This window comes from Lepidothrix coronata, unplaced genomic scaffold, assembly GCF_001604755.1.
Source record: "Lepidothrix coronata isolate B3197 unplaced genomic scaffold, Lepidothrix_coronata-1.0 Scaffold37, whole genome shotgun sequence".
Lineage (NCBI taxonomy): Eukaryota > Metazoa > Chordata > Aves > Passeriformes > Pipridae > Lepidothrix > Lepidothrix coronata.
In genome coordinates, this window is record NW_016690217.1 from 5,880,845 (window position 1) to 5,897,586 (window position 16,742).

At 39.1% G+C, this 16,742-nt stretch overlaps 1 protein-coding gene across 2 annotated transcripts in view; it reads left to right on the top strand.

Moving 5' to 3' along the window:
• The window catches only part of CHD1 (chromodomain helicase DNA binding protein 1), a 61,624-nt gene that overhangs the window by 20,745 nt on the left and 24,137 nt on the right, over nucleotides 1-16,742 (top strand). For both annotated transcript variants that reach the window (XM_017812704.1, XM_017812705.1), the window contains exons 5-17: nucleotides 1,080-1,147; nucleotides 5,296-5,445; nucleotides 5,744-6,021; nucleotides 9,185-9,410; nucleotides 10,265-10,365; nucleotides 10,626-10,804; nucleotides 11,793-11,920; nucleotides 12,434-12,650; nucleotides 13,185-13,274; nucleotides 14,093-14,283; nucleotides 15,107-15,295; nucleotides 15,611-15,773; nucleotides 16,147-16,299. In XM_017812704.1, coding sequence (XP_017668193.1) covers nucleotides 1,080-1,147; nucleotides 5,296-5,445; nucleotides 5,744-6,021; nucleotides 9,185-9,410; nucleotides 10,265-10,365; nucleotides 10,626-10,804; nucleotides 11,793-11,920; nucleotides 12,434-12,650; nucleotides 13,185-13,274; nucleotides 14,093-14,283; nucleotides 15,107-15,295; nucleotides 15,611-15,773; nucleotides 16,147-16,299 — 2,133 coding nt within the window. The remainder of the gene's footprint in view (nucleotides 1-1,079; nucleotides 1,148-5,295; nucleotides 5,446-5,743; nucleotides 6,022-9,184; nucleotides 9,411-10,264; nucleotides 10,366-10,625; nucleotides 10,805-11,792; nucleotides 11,921-12,433; nucleotides 12,651-13,184; nucleotides 13,275-14,092; nucleotides 14,284-15,106; nucleotides 15,296-15,610; nucleotides 15,774-16,146; nucleotides 16,300-16,742) is intronic.

Below are 16,742 nucleotides of genomic sequence, written 5' to 3' on the forward strand. Positions count from 1 at the left end.
CCATCTGCCCGGAGGGCTGGGAAACGAACCCGGGTCGCAGCGGTGAAAGTGCTGCACCCTAACCACTAGACCACCAGGGGCCCCTTGACTTTTGTTGACTTTTGTAAAGACAGATAAAAATGCTAAAGTATTTTTTCAGTTTGTTTCTATATAAAGTGGCTGCCACAGTTTTCAAATATTCCATGTAGAGTAGAAAACTACAGTTTTATAAATTTTCTAATAGTTACCACAAAAGAATTCTTGTATTTTAAGTGAGGCCTGTGTTTCAGGTGTTTCAAAATCTAAATCATAGGCTAAAGAAATGTTGACTTCATGCTATATGAACACCTTTTAAGAACGCTAGTCTGAACTATGAAATGGAAATTATTTACAAAGCAGTCTTTTTGTCCTTCATTACAAAGGCTATGCCAGATATCGCAGTCATTTGGTTGGATTTCTAGTTCTATGTGATTTAGCAGCTCCTCATTTAAACTTAAAATTTAATCACCTGTCATTAAAACATTAATTTACACCGGTTAAGCACTCTCTTCCTGAAAGATATTTTTCAGGATAAAAGTTAATCTAAATCTAAACTTAAGCTGATGAGATTGGCATTAGCAAAATCTAAGTTTAAGAAGATTCTTGTTTTTTCTTTGAGTGTGAAGAAAGAAGAAGCACGCTATTCTGAGAGTTTTCTTAAACTGCTATTTTAATATGAAACAATATGGAAGGTGAGAAGGCTCCTTCTCAGAGTAGGAGATTTTATTAGAATTTTGATAGAATCGTCTTGATTAACGTGAGGCTGCTTAAACCATGACCATGTGTGTAGTCACAATGTTAATTTTTTAAGAAGGGTTTTTTTCTGATGTTCTCCAGAGCTGTGGTGGCACAGTGTATTCATAGATGGATAAATACAAAAACAATAGCAGTCTTTATCTCATTCTGTATTAACAGTACACTGCGGGGGATGAAGAGGGTAAAACATGAATCATATGCCTCCAGTATGGAGGTAAAAGCTGATTTATCTTTTAAATGTTAGAAGTACTTAATTATTTTTGTGATAATGAATTGGGTTTGGTTTTTTTTTCCTTCACCTGCAGGACTCTTCAAGTAGTGAAGATTCAGCAGATGACTCATCCAGTGAAAACAAGAAGAAAAAACATAAAGAGTAAGATATTTTCATAAGTAATAGCACAAATTTTTTATCATAGAGACATGTGCTAATAATTTATGCTTCATTTCCTCATCCTTGAAGTGCTTATGTTCCCTTTTTAATTTGTCTTGATCTTTCATATCCAGTTTTGCAGTTTTTAAAATAGACTCTCAAATGAACATCATATTAGTTTCTTATAAAAAGAGTCTACACTATTGAAAACATTAATCAGTGCTTTTATTTTTAAAATACTTTGTTGCAGTTTGTTTTTAAACTGAAGGCCTTCCCTAAAAATTCATGTAGAAATGGATTGTCTCACAGGAAATTCAAGTTATAATCCCTCAGTTAGTGCCAGATTCTTTTTGTTTGGATTTGTGCGGAGTTGTTTGCATTTTGAGTTTTTTTCCCCTCTCTGGTATGTTTAAAAGTTTTTATAGTTTTGATAGTAAATAACTTTATTAACTAGCAAAGAGCTTTTACTGAAAGTAGGCTCCTTCTAAATGATAGGTTATATGTTGTAATTGTGACAGTTATGGAGAATCAGTGACCTGTGTTTTTCGTGAGCAGTGTGTAAAAATTGAGCCATTCTATCATTCTTCGTCTCCCAGTTCATAAATCACTTCAGGGTTAAGGGCTGCCAGTATAATGTCTTCAGGAAATGTTAGTTGAGTGGAAAAAAAAAAAAGGAGACATAAAAAAAGGCACTCTGCAAAATGGTACTTCCTTAGCAATGAGCTGTTATTCACACTCTTTCGTTAGTTATGAGTTTGATTGCATCTAATAGCATACTCCATTCAAGAAAGATATTAAAGTTTAGGAAACTGTAACCAAATCACTTCATGTATCCATTGCTCGAATGTTTATCCTGTGGCTCATATGAGAAAGTCTGTCTGTAGTTGTTATCTGACAGACAGATCAGAGATTTCTCAATATATAAATCAGTACATGTTCAAGCCTTAGAGGATGGTGCTTTCTATCTATTATATTTCAAAAGAAATACAGGTTGTGGATTCATGTTATTATTTTTTAATTTACTGCTTGTAGAAAAAGTATTTTTTAAGGACAGCACCAAGGAATTCCAGTCGCTCCAGACAGAAAGACAGCTTCATTGGGGGCCCAGTGTAAATGCCTATCTGCTAACATAAGCACTGTGGGGAATAAATGGGAGGAATGAGAGATGTGTGCACACCTGCAGGGCTCTGTCTTACTGGCATCGTGACTCCTATGACTGGAGTATTGGAAGGATACAGGCTCTTCGGGAAGGTCAGGCTGGGAAGAAGAGGAGGTGCTGTTGCCTTCCATGTCAATTACCAGATGGAGTGCATGGAGCTCCCCCTGCAGGTGGATGACTAAGAGCTTAGGGATCAGGATCAAAGGGAGGGCAGGGACAGGTGACATTATAGTGAGGGTCTGCCCATTATAGTGGGCTGCCTAACCAGAAAGACCAAGCCAATGAGGCCATCTACAGGCAAAGAGGAGCAGCCTCACATTCTCCAAGTGATAGAGAAGCCAACAAGGAGAGGTACTATACTGGACCTTACTCTCACTAACAAGGAGGGGCTGGTGGGGAATGTGAAGCTCAAGAGTAGCCTGGGCTGCAGTGACCAAGAAAGGGTGGAGCTCGAGATACTCAGGGCAGCAGAGAGGATGCACAACAAGCTCACTGGACGTCAGGAGTGCAAATTTCTCTCTTCAAGGATCTCCTTGGCAGAATGTCAGGGGACAGAGCCCTATAGGGAAAAGGAACCCAGGAGAGCTGAATGATATTCAAGGATTGCCTCCTCCAGGCTCAAGAGTAATGCATCCCTCTAATGAGGAAATCAGAGAAGAACACCAGGAGGCTTGCATGGGTGAACAAGAAGCTCCTGGACAAACTTTAGCAGGTAGCTTACCAAGGATGGAAGCAGGGAAAGGTAGCTTGGAACGATAAAGAAAAATTGTCTGAACAGCCAGGGATCTGATTAGGAAAGCTAAAGCACCAGCAGAAGTAAATTTTGCCAGGGATATCCAGGGTAACAAAAAAAGCTTCTTTAGGTACATCAGGGATAAAAGAAAGACTAGGGAAAATGTGAGCCTTGTCAGGAAGGATATGTGATAAAAAATTAGATGGAGGTTGCATTCAAAGAGTTGTAGTCAACAGCTCAGTGTCAGCTGAGGACATGGAAGAGTGTCATTCCTCAGGAGTTGGTATTGGGAACAATACCATTTAAACATTGTCGTCAGCATCATGGACAGTGGGATTAAGGGCATCCTCAGCAAATCTGCCCATGGCACCGAGCTGTGTGGTGCAGCTGACACCAAGCTGGAGGGAAGGGATGTCATCCAGAGGGAGCTGGACAGGCTTGAGAGATGGGACTGTGTGAACCTTATGAAGTTCAAAAAGGCTAAGTGCAAGGTCCTGCACCTGGCTCGGGGCAATCCCAGGCTGGGCAGAGAATGCATTGAAAGCGGTCCTGGGAAGAAACACTTCAGGGTGTTTGGTGGATGAAGAGCCCCACAGGAGTCATCAGTGTACACTGGCAGCCCAGAAAGGAAATCGTGTCCTGGGCTGCAACACAAGCAGAGTGGGCAGCAGGTCAGGGGAGGTCATTCTGTCTCTCTGCTTTGCTCTTGTGAAACCCCACCTGGAATGTTGCATAGAGTTCAAGCCCCCAACAGAAGAAGGATGTGGACCTGCTGGAGCACCCTGAGGAGGCCACTAAGATGACCAGAGGGCTGGAGCACCTCACCAATGAAGACAGGCTGAGAGAGTTGGAGCTATTCAGCCCGTACAAGAGAAGATTTCTGGAAATACCCTATAGCACCTTCCAGTACCTAAAGGAGGGCTATAAGAGAGCTGAAGGGAGTCTTCTCACAAGGACATATAGTGATAGGATAAGGAGAAATGGCCTTAAGCTGAAGAAGGGTAGATTTGGATTAGATGTTAGGAAGAAATTCTTTACTGTGAGAGTGGCAAGGTGCTGAAACAGGTTGCCCAGAGAAGCTGTGCATGCCACATCCCTGCAGGTATTCAAAGCCAGGTTGGATATGGCTCTGATCAACCTGGTCTAGTGGAAGTGTCCATGTCCAGGGCAGGTGCGTTGGAGCTAGATGATCTTTAAGGTCCCTTCCAATCCAAACCATTCTGTTTATTAAGATATTCTGTACCATTGTTCATGTGTCATCTGTACAGTAGATGTATTTGGGATGACTGAAACAATGAGAATGTAATTTCTTCCAAGAGACAACGTCCTGAAAGACAAGAAAGGGAGGAGGGATCAAAATGCTGATTCCTAGGCTTCCCGATGCGAAATTTAAGGAAGATGTTTCTTAGTAATATTCCACCTTTGATGAACAGTACTACTGCTTTAGCACCCTGGTCAAGTAGACCTAAACCTGATATTGATATAAAGATTTATCTGTATCTCAGCAGTGTATGCCCAACTCTTTGTTTTTTCTTGTACATTAAGCTATTAAGATTAAATTCACCTGTATAATGTCAGAGTTTGAGTCAAGATACTGTCATCACTGGGTACATCTTTCCTGTTGCGAAGTAGAAGATCTCTGTTAAGCAGAAATAAGGAGATCCTGCTGGTCAGTCACAAGTGTCTTACTCATAGTACCTTGCCTGCCTATGAAACACTGATGTGGGAGCTTAGTGGGAAGTTTTGGGAGCCAGTGCCACTCACAGGTTACTGCAGTTCAGTCTGAGTGTTTCTCAAAACTGCCTTTATTATTCTTTGGTTCTCATGCAAAAGTTGCTGATTCTTCACATGGGTCGCACAGGCATTAGACAGTATGGGTCTCTCCAGAATATAATATGACAGGACTTTATAATTTGAACACATGTTAGTTCTGATTACTGTGTATCTTTCCAGTTTGACTTGTTAAGTGCTGTTTTCTTAATGTCATGTTAACTCATTTGTCATGCTAAATTTACACTGTTGTTATTTTAGATTTTAAATCTACTTGATAACAGAAAACTTAGTCCAACTCCCATTGGTCACTTTTTAATTATCTAGTATTTAATGATGACAATTTTCTGTCTCTTTAGCTGAAATAACTGTTACGAGATTTTTATTTCTGGGAAGAATGTTGAAATTAAAGCAGATCCCTCGTGGATGAATAACTATTTTAAAAACCACAATAATGTAAATGACTGTGTTGTCTTTCAATATGTACAGTGAAGACTGGCAAATGTCAGGATCCGGGTCGGTATCAGGAACTGGTTCTGATTCTGAATCAGCAGAAGATAATGAGAAAAGCAGTTGTGAGGAGAGTGAATCTGACTATGAGCCAAAAAACAAGGTCAAAAGCCGGAAACCTCCAACCAGGTAAGAAGTCAGGCATTTGGATACTCTGATACTATTTCTAATAAGCAGTTGAGTATTTACACAATACATGTGACTGAAAACATTAATGCTTATTTTTTTAAAAAGTACCCTTTTTTTAAAGAATAATAATAATAATAATAACATGTTAATACTTTTTAGTGAATATCTTGTCGTGTCTGCTTTAAGTGAAAGTGGAGTAACTGAGCATGCATGAAATATGGGTATTCAGAAAGCAATGTAGCAGATTTATTGTTGTCGCTTTTGACGCATTGTTGTGTCATATCTTACTGTCTTTAAGAATTAAGCCAAAAAGTGGCAAAAAGAGCACAGGACCGAAAAAGAGACAACTTGATTCGTCAGAGGATGAGGAGGAGGAAGATGATGATGATGACGATTATGATAAGAGGGGATCTCGTCGCCAAGCAACAGTCAACATCAGTTACAAAGAAGCTGAAGAAACCAAGACGGATTCTGATGATTTGCTAGAAGTTTGTGGAGAAGATGTCCCACAACCTGAAGAAGATGAATTTGAAACTATAGAAAAGTTTATGGATAGTCGAGTTGGCCGAAAAGGAGGTATTTTTTTTCAGTGTTCTTAAGATCCTGGTGTGCATTGTGGTAACTTCAGCAAATCTTCTCAGCTATAGGTCACCCATGAGGTTTATAAACAGCAATAATTTTAAAGATACCAAAAAGTCACATTGTTTAGCCTTTCATAATCATAAAGATGTTCCTTTTTAAAGTCCCTTCTAAGTGTTGCAGAGAGAAATATAGAAAAATTGCATACCTAAGTAGAAAATAAAAATTGAAGATAGCTCTGTATTGCATAAATGCACACCATATTGTTTTGCCACTGTTTGTACACTTCAGTGATACTTGATCAATATAAATTATATGCAGTGGACTGGAGAATGTGGACTAAATGGGAGAGCTGACTAATAGTCTGAAAACTGAAAAAAATTTCAGTTATTGCTGTACAAATGCAGGACAATGTGTGGAATGGCTACAAAATGCATCTAAAATTTCAATGGTGCACTTGTATGTGAATAATGGTAGGCATGTAATATTTCCAGTAATAATGGGATGGAGTGTCTGGCAGTTCTGCTTTGTATTAAAGTCTGCAAGTTAAAATCATGGAATCATGATTGGGTTGGAAGGGACCTTAAAGATCATCAGTTCCAACCCCTCTGCTATCAGCAGGGACACATTCCACTAGACCAGGTTGCTCAGAGCCCCATCCAACCTGGCCTTAATACTTCCAGGGATGGAGAATCAACAGCTTGTCTGGGAAACCAGTTATAGTGCCTCACCCCCTTCACAGTAAAGAATTTCTTCCTAATACGTAACCTACACCTACCCTCCTTCAGTTTAAAGCCATTACCCCTTGTCCTACCACTTACCCCTTGTCCTACCACTGTATGCCCATGTAGAAAGTCTCTCTCCAGCTTTCTTGTAGGCCTCCTTTAGGAATGGGAAGGTGCTATAGGTCTCCCTGGAGCCGCCTTTTCTCCTGATATAACAGCCCCAACTCTCTCAGCCTGTCTTCATTGGTGAGGTGCTCCAGCCCTCTGGTCATCTTAGTGGCCTCCTCAGGGTGCTCCAGCAGGCCCACATCCTTCTTCTGTTGGGGGCTCGAGCTCAATACAACATTCCAGGTGGGGTTTCACAAGAGCAAAGCAGAGGGACAGAATGACCTCCCCTGACCTGCTGCCCACTCTGCTTGTGCTGCAGCCCAGGACACGATTTCCTTTCTGGGCTGCCAGTGCACACTGATGACTCCTGTGCGGCTCTTCATCCACCAAACACCCTGAAGTGTTTCTCCCCAGGACCGCTTTCAATGCATTCTCTGCCCAGCCTGGGATTGCCCCGAGCCAGGTGCAAGACCTTGCACTTAGCCTTTTTGAACTTCATAAGGTTCACACAGTCCCATCTCTCAAGCCTGTCCAGCTCCCTCTGGATGACATCCCTTCCCTCCAGCTTGGTGTCAGCTGCACCACACAGCTCGGTGCCATGGGCAGATTTGCTGAGGATGCCCTCAATCCCACTGTCCATGATGCTGACAACAATGTTAAATGGCATTGTTCCCAATACCAGCTCCTGAGGAATGACACTCTTCCATGTCCTCAGCTGACACTGAGCTGTTGACTACAACTCTTTGAATGCAACATCTGCCTACTTCTTTATCTGCCAAATGGTATAGTTGTCAAATCCCTATCTCTCCAGTTCACAGACAAGGACGTCGTGCAGGACAGTGTCAAATGCTTTGCACAAGTCCAGCTATAAGATGTCTATTGCCCTTCCCTCCTCCACCACTGCTGTAACCCCAGTTGTAGAAGGCCACCAGACTTGTTGCGGGTGATTTGCCTTTAGTGAAGCCATGTTGGCTGTCACTAGTCACCTCCTTATTTCGCATGTGCCTTAACAGTTTCTAGGAGGATCTGCACTATGATCTTGCCAGGCACTGAGGAGAGACTGCCCAGCCTTCAGTTCCTTGTGTCTTCCATCTTTCCCTGTGTTAAAAATGAAGTTTATGTTTCCCCTTTCCAGTCAGTGGGAACTTCACTGAAACACCATGACTTCTCAAAGATGATGGATAGTGGTTTAGCCACTTTCTCCACCTCAGGACTCGACAAAGTATCTTATCAGATCCCATGGATCTGATCCATGTGCACCTTCAGTTTCTTTAACTGGTTTCAGAGCTGATCTTTTCATACAGCGGGTGATTCTTCATTCTACCAGTTCCGGCCTTTGCCTCATTTGGTGTGGCAGCAGCACTTGCTTGTGAAGACTGAGGCAAAACAGTTGTTGAGTTACCTCTGCCTTCTCCATGTCCTAGGTAACTGGTTCTCCATGAGGGTCCATACCAGGATTCTAATTACAAAAGCAAACACAAAAAAACTCCCATGTAAACCCTGAGCCCCTTGCACTTCAGGGCTACCTTTCTGCATTAGTTATATCCACTATCTAAAGTTTTTGACTGCTCTCAGAACTTCTAATCTTCCTCTCAAATTCCTTCTCCAATGCTGTCCCATAATTCGACATATCCTCCTCCAGTGCTTAGTGTTACTACTGTGGTCAAAACCTTAAGGACTAAGCTTCTCACATTCTTCCTGCCCAGAAAATGTTGCTGCTTGTGATGCTTTTTGGTGTTGCCTCTCTCTGTGACTATCTGGCCCCAGCAGCTGGGGCTCATTTCCTTATCAGGCTGTTTTCACAAAAAGGAGCCTGTTTACTGCTGCTGCAAAACAGTGTACTTAATTTACATTTTCCACCAGTAAGATAACAGAGGCAGAAAAAGTAATGAAACATGTTTAGAAAGAAACAGATTTCTAGTGTCTCTGGTAGTAGGTTTGCCATGTCTCAAGGTTGACCACGCATAACATCTTTTGTATGCTCAGAGATGGGAGTAATATAACAGAAGATGACAGTGTTAGTGGAGCATTCCCTGGTGACTTCTTTAGAAACTAGGAATCCAAATAAAATTCTCATGAGGAAAGATAAGATATTGCAGGATAGGTGTAGAAATTTTGGTTGCTTTTTTGGTTGTCTTTTGATTACTTGTGCGTGTGTTGACACACCTACATTATAATTGTTCAAATAATCACGAGTACTGGAGAATGCTAGTGAATTATACGCTCGTCTAAAAGTATCATCAGTTACTTTCTCTGCTGCATTTCTAACTGGTTAACTTATGGCAATGCACACTTACTCAAGGCTTATGATGTGGTTTGTTTCTCAGCCACAGGTGCTGCAACCACCATCTATGCAGTTGAAGCAGATGGTGACCCAAATGCTGGATTTGAAAAGTCAAAGGAGCCAGGAGAAATACAGTATCTTATTAAATGGAAAGGTTGGTCACACATCCATAACACCTGGGAAACTGAGGAAACACTGAAGCAACAAAATGTTAAAGGAATGAAGAAACTGGACAATTATAAGAAAAAGGATCAAGAAACAAAACGATGGTGAATATTTTTATGTAGATTTCCATAATACTTATTTTGAAACAACACAGATGCTCTGTTGTGCTTCTGAGACCTATTGCCTGGTTTTGAGGACATAATTTTGAGTGTCTGTGCAATAGGAAGACAAAAACTTTAAAAATTGAAGCCTCTTTAATATGTTCCTGTAAGATAATTTTCTGAACCTGATTTGTGTTTGTGTGTTTTAAATGGATTTTTAACAAGAAGGGTAAATGTTTAAAAATAAATAATAAATTGTACCTTTTACTAATATTTCCATTATACTTTGATCAGAGTTCTCCAGGAATTGCTGCAGGGCTCAGTGTTTTCTTGGTGCATTAGCCATTTTCGATTACTTTGAAGAATTCTTGGCTCAAACCTGAGGTTCAAGCCTGAGAACAAAAACCTGAAGAAGTCCATGCATTTTAAAGTCACCTTTTTCATGTTCAGTTTTATTACTATATTTAATATATTCAGTGAATGCTGGTGGGATTTTTGGCAACTGATCATAAGATGGATTCTTACAGAGTGAGCCACCCTGAATACTGTTCCATGAAAATACCTTGTAAAGTACACTGCTTGTCAAGAGATTCAAGTCCTGCAGCTACCAGTGGTATTAGTCATGCAGCTAATGGAGAATACTTATTCTCAACAATAAGTATTCTCAGTCATTAATGATGAGGCACCTAGGCCAGATGCACCCACTTTGTAGTAGGAATTTTTATGTTGTCCCTTCCAAAAAGCTTTATAAGGAAGACTCCCTATGATGGTTACATTCAGAGCTATAGAGTTCCTGATTTTTCTTAGTTTTAGAACTATACAGCATGTTAAGTGTTGTAAATTAATTCCTGTTACAGGCTGAAAAATGCATCTCCAGAAGATGTGGAATATTACAACTGCCAGCAGGAGCTTACAGATGATCTACATAAACAATATCAGATAGTGGAAAGAATAATTGGTATGTTACAAACTTGCAGACAGAAAACAAGGTCAAGAATTCTGTATGTTCTCAGGTTATGTTGTATTGGTAGTTAAGAAATTTAGAATTATGGGTATCACTAACTTTCTAATCCAATACAAAACTTCAGATAAAGAGAAAAGCTGTCATACTGTCTGTACTGTGAAGCTAGCTTCTGTTGTATTATTACCTAAAATGAACGTGTTCATAAGAGTATAGAAGTAAAAAGCTGATCAGATCTCTCTGGTACTTTTCTGCAGCTCATTCAAATCAGAAATCAGCAGCTGGTTATCCAGACTACTACTGTAAATGGCAGGGTCTCCCTTACTCAGAATGTAGCTGGGAAGATGGAGCTCTCATTGCCAAAAAGTTTCAGGCACGCATTGATGAGTACTTCAGCAGAAATCAATCCAAGACCACTCCCTTTAAGGATTGCAAGGTGAGTTTGTAATTCACAATGGATTTATAAACAGTTGTACTTGGTCTGACTGACATGGAATTCATTTTTTTCAGAGCAGCTTCTACAGCCTGTGTTCTAGATTTGTGACCTAAACGGGGTTGACAACAGACAAGTGTTTTGGCTGCTGCTGAACAGCCCTTGCACTGTATCAAGGTCTTCTCTGTGCCTTGTGTCATCCTCACCATGAGTGGGCTGGGAGGCAACACAGCAGTACAACTGACCCCCAACTGACCAGAGACACTTGGTGCTATTAGTGTCAGCAGTAAAACTGGGTGGGCTCAGCAAGAGGTGGCTGTTGCTTGGAGACTTGCTGATCATCAGTCTGCTGGTGAATTAATGTGTGACTTGCCTTCTGTCACTTGTGGGGTTTTCTTTTCTTCGTGGTTTTTTTTTTGGTTGCATAGGTGGTTTATTTTTCACCCAGTAAACTTCTTATTTTGACCCACAATTTTGTTCTCACTTTCACCTTGTCAGTTCTTTCCCCTGTCTCTCTGGGGTGAAAACCAAGCAACTGGTTGGCAGCTTGGTTCCAACAGATTGTTAGCCAGGTTCAAGCTACCACACCAGTTGCAATAGTAAAAGGGTGAATGCTTCTATGAATCTAGATAGGAGATACATACTATGAATTTTTCTGGAAGGATTTCAGAATAGCAATAATGATGTATAGTACTACGTATGGAAAATAGCACCACTAAGGGTAGTTTTTTGTAGATACCAGTCCCCTGCATTTTTACTAGCATTCAAAGATGGGTTTGTTTAGTATTGTAGTGTATTTTGAAAGTAAACTTTGTATGAGTCACTTCTGTTGTGAAATTTAGATTAGCAGTCAAAGTGGTTTTACATGGCCTCGATGGATTAAAAACTAGAGTTGATGACCTAGTGGATACCTACTATTATTTTTTCTGTAGGAAGTCATTTTGGTAACTGCAGCCAGTACAAGAACTGGTGATCAATTTGCTTTTCACAGGTTCTAAAACAGAGGCCACGGTTTGTTGCACTGAAAAAGCAACCGTCTTACATTGGAGGACATGAAAATCTAGAGTTAAGAGATTATCAGTTAAATGGATTGAATTGGCTTGCTCATTCATGGTGCAAGTAAGTATAGTCTGAAATGAGTTTGTTTGTTTGTAAATTGTAAGCGTTTGTAAAACATTTTCATACCATAAGCTCAAAGTACAGATCTGAGGGGAGTGGTTTTGCTTACCATTCTGTAGCTGTTCTCAAAAAAACCCAACTAAGATCTGTTGTTACTTTGCTTTTAGTTTCTATATGATGTCATATTTTTAGAAAAGCAAACAAATCTAAAACAGTAAAACAAGAAAACCCAGAGCAAGCTCTTCTGAAATGTCAACATTAGTGTTATACTTTTAAAATAATACTCACAAGGAATACTTGCAAGCTTTTTGTTAATTTAAGGAAGGGGGGGATTGGAAATAGTTTTTATGGAAAAAGAATGGAAGTAAGTTTCTTCAGAATGTATAGTTGCAAAATCTTGAAAACGTGGATCATCAGTGGGTCTTACACTCAAGAGAGAATAGTTTCGTCTTATCCAATCCTTCCCCCTCTTTACATGTCCCCTGAATTGTTTTGTTTTGTTTTGTTGTTTAGAGGGAATAGCTGTATTCTCGCAGATGAAATGGGTCTGGGTAAAACAATACAAACAATTTCTTTCCTGAACTACCTGTTTCACGAACATCAGCTGTATGGGCCTTTCTTACTGGTCGTGCCACTTTCTACCTTGACATCTTGGCAAAGAGAAATTCAAACTTGGGCTCCTCAGATGAATGCTGTAGTTTACTTGGGAGATATAACTAGCAGAAATATGGTGAGTGTCTCTCTTTATCATTGGAAAGTCTTATACATAAAAAGACTCACCTTTTTGGTTAGGACTGAGCAAATATTCCCTGACTTTAAGATGCAAATTGAAAGCTTAGATTTTGATTTGATGTAAATGTGTGTGAGAAATTTCTTCTGCTTAATAATAAACAGAATTAAAAATTTAGTCTTGCATTTGAAAACTAATTGTCTTCTTTCGTGTGATTATTTAGGTGGGTATAGTAAAAATAAATAAGAAAGCCAGTCCTGAGCTGAGTTTATTTTCTGAAAGGTTGTTGGTTTGTTTTCTTAATGTTAGTAATCCTATCCATGAAAGTAAAAAATTATTGTGTATGTCATATATGTGTGTGTGTATATATATATACATATATATATATAAAATGTATATATGTGTTTTGGCCTTCTGTTTTGTTATCATGTTAATGTACGCTACTAAACATCTACATCACTGCAGTGCTAAAGTTGATTCCAGTCAACAAGACCTTTTTTCTTTAGCTTATAGGTTGTTTGATTCTTTTTGTAGATAAGAACTCATGAATGGATGCATCCACAGACCAAGAGATTAAAGTTTAACATACTTCTAACAACATATGAAATTTTGCTGAAGGATAAGGTAATTGCACTTCTTTGGGGAGATAAAATAATTTCTCTAGTATAGAATTCTCTTTAGACCTGCATGTATTTCATTTGTGGATCATTAAATTTATGGAGAGTGTTTGGGGTTTTGAGTTTTATTTCTTGGAAGGACTTTTGTTTTTTAAGCACTTCAGGATTTTATGTATGTATGATAAGGCTTTCAGCCCTTTTCCATGTTGTGAAGTGGGCAACACTTCGTTTTCTCCAGTTTTCTTGAGTCTCATTACTGTGATAATTCTCTCCCATCTTCAAGCTCTACTTCTTTGCAGACCACTCTCAAGGAACTGAAAAAGAACCCAACCCTTAGCCCCAAATATGATACAGAAATATGAAATCACGTATAGTTTTTCTGTGATATTGTGCAAACGGTATACATGTTCATTTGTTAATACTGTCTGCATAGTGGCAGCACACAGAGTTATTGTTAATCCTCCTAACAGTATGTGAAAATTTTTACAGATATTCAGAAAGCAGACCATTTTTCCTTTGTACATGCTGGGAAGTAGTAGTCAATAGTGATTTTTTTTTTCCCCGCTATGTAAATATTATTTTGGGTCAGACTTTTGGCCACTTCTTTAAATTATAAATTTAACTTGGCTTTCTTGGGATGTCTGCATGCTTTTCATTGAACCTGGCAAGAGTAAAAGCCATAATTAGTACTAAAAACATATAGCTGTCCATAATTTATTGAAATAAACCAAGAAATGATGCTGTTTATAGCTTGATTATATAGTGTGGAAAGTTATGTAATATGTTCATTTGTATAATGTTTCCCCCCTTCTCCATTTCTTTAAGTCATTCCTGGGTGGTCTGAATTGGGCATTCATAGGAGTTGACGAAGCGCATCGTTTAAAAAATGACGACTCTCTTCTGTACAAAACTTTAATAGACTTCAAGTCTAACCACCGTCTTCTTATTACTGGAACCCCTCTGCAAAACTCCCTCAAAGAGCTTTGGTCTTTGTTGCACTTCATCATGCCAGAAAAGTAAGAAAGAGTTTTCTGTCAAGTTTGTCGTTGGGAAGTAGAGTAGTGATTTGAGAATCGGTAGAGGTAGAGAGTTCTATTGAAAGGTAATTTAAATAATCTTTGTAAAGTAGGTGCATATCTTTTCATGCTGCTTCAAGTAAATAACGCTGGTAGAAGTTGTCACCTTTTCCCATTTTATCAAAAGTGCACAAAAATGATGGATTGATGAATCAGAACCTGGAAAAAAGGCTTCATCTTAGCCCAAGAAGAGAACTGTATGGATTTACTCAGGGGAAGCAGAATGGAATTTTTTCTGTGTTAGCGCTGTTAATGAAAACAAATTTGTACCAAGATGCCCAGTATCCTGTGGTTCAGTCAGATAGCTGGTTTTCCCATATGTTTTGCATACAGTAAGTTTACTGTATTGACCTTATTTTGTACTGATCTGTTTAGACCTAGAGTAAGTTAGAGCTTGTGTGTAAAAGCACGTGTTCCTGTCAGACATCTTGTAAGTGCTGAGCGCCATAGCTCTCTTGGAGCCGTGGATTGTACTGACTTCTTGGAACTTCACAAGCAAAGCTGTTGTGGCTGCGTGGCTTCGTTTGATCACAAAGTGTGTCCTAGTCTGTTAGCACAGACCACAGCTACACTTCAGCTAGACCATACAAGCTGCAACACATAAGTAGATTAATAAACAAAACAGAAGGGAGTAGGGAAGAAATCTGAATGTGTGTGTGCTCTTACGATATCTTTATGCACGTTGTGTGTTTATGTTACCTTTCTTACCTTATGTTATTTACAGTATGTCACTATTTTGTGCTCATGCATTGTTATGTTAAAGGTTTTCCTCGTGGGAAGATTTTGAAGAGGAGCATGGCAAAGGGAGAGAGTATGGTTATGCAAGTCTTCACAAAGAGCTCGAGCCATTTCTGCTGAGAAGAGTTAAAAAAGATGTAGAAAAATCTTTACCTGCTAAAGTTGAGCAAATTCTGAGAATGGAAATGAGCGCATTGCAGAAGCAATACTACAAGTATGTACCATTTCGTTGTAAATTGTGCTGTTTCAGTGATATGTCTACCTGCAGTTTACTGAATTATAATGGTTTTTATACTGTACAGAATTCGAGGCTTCTGCAGGGTTTCACAGCAAGACAAATCTGTGAAGCAGGGGCGCAGGAATTACAGTGGTCTAATGTCTATTCACGTAGTTTCTTTTGTTTGGAATATTTAGACATTCTTTTAGGAGCTGCTCTTTTTCTATACCTTGTTCATATTTTGAGAGTTTACGTCTGTCTTGCTTCCACATATGGTTAGAAGTTACTAATATTGTACCTCTTATATCATAGGTGGATTTTAACCAGAAATTACAAAGCCCTCAGCAAAGGTTCAAAAGGCAGTACCTCAGGCTTTTTGAACATCATGATGGAACTCAAGAAGTGTTGCAACCATTGCTACCTCATTAAACCACCAGATGATAATGAATTCTATAATAAACAGGAGGCCTTACAGGTAATGTCACTTTTTAATTAAAAAAAAAAAAGAAACGTTTTACATCACACAATTTTATAGTGCTCTAGCACTTTATTAATTCTTATTGAATTGGAAAATGTTTATGCTGGGTTTTTACACTGAAGTAATTTTTGTTTCTTAATTGGAACTGAATAATTAACAGAGAATTCACTCAATAAATCTCCCTAGTTTCAATTACGTATTATCATAATAAATGTTTTAAACTGTAGACGTCTTAAGTGTGTTGAAATTTGTCTTCTTTTTTTTCCTGCTCACAGCAATAGAAAGAAAAGCAAACCTTAGAACCAACCTCACAGTACATTGGTGTTGAGATTAATTTATTTTGCAATATGTGTTTCTTGTTTTTATGTAGCATTTAATACGTAGCAGCGGGAAACTAATCCTTCTTGACAAACTACTGATTCGTCTGCGAGAACGCGGCAACAGGGTTCTGATTTTCTCACAGATGGTGAGGATGCTGGACATCCTGGCAGAATATCTGAAATACCGTCAATTCCCATTTCAGGTAAGAATCTTGGTGGTAGTAGCAGTGAGAAGCTTTGATCTTGAATATAAGAAAAATCTTTTCTCTACTGTGAGGGTACCCAAGCACTGGAACAGGATTATCCAGAGGTTAAGAAATCCCCCTCCCCTCTGGAGGTTCAAAGGATACCTGGACATGACCCTGCCTGAGTAGGGCATTTAGACAAAATGAACCCCGGCAGTTCTTTCCAGCCTAAACTGTTTGTGATTTTTGACCTTTACCCCTTGGCTTAAGAAAACATGGGAATAAAATGTATTCTTTTTCTAACTGGCTGTTGCTCTGTGATAAATAGTACCTTGAAATTTAATAGATGAATTAAAAATTATGTGAAATGTTTGATTATTTTTTTTTCCCTTCACATAGCAGCTTTAGCAGCTGAGAATTAAGTTGCTCTGATTTTGAATATAGTATAAGAATTACTTTTT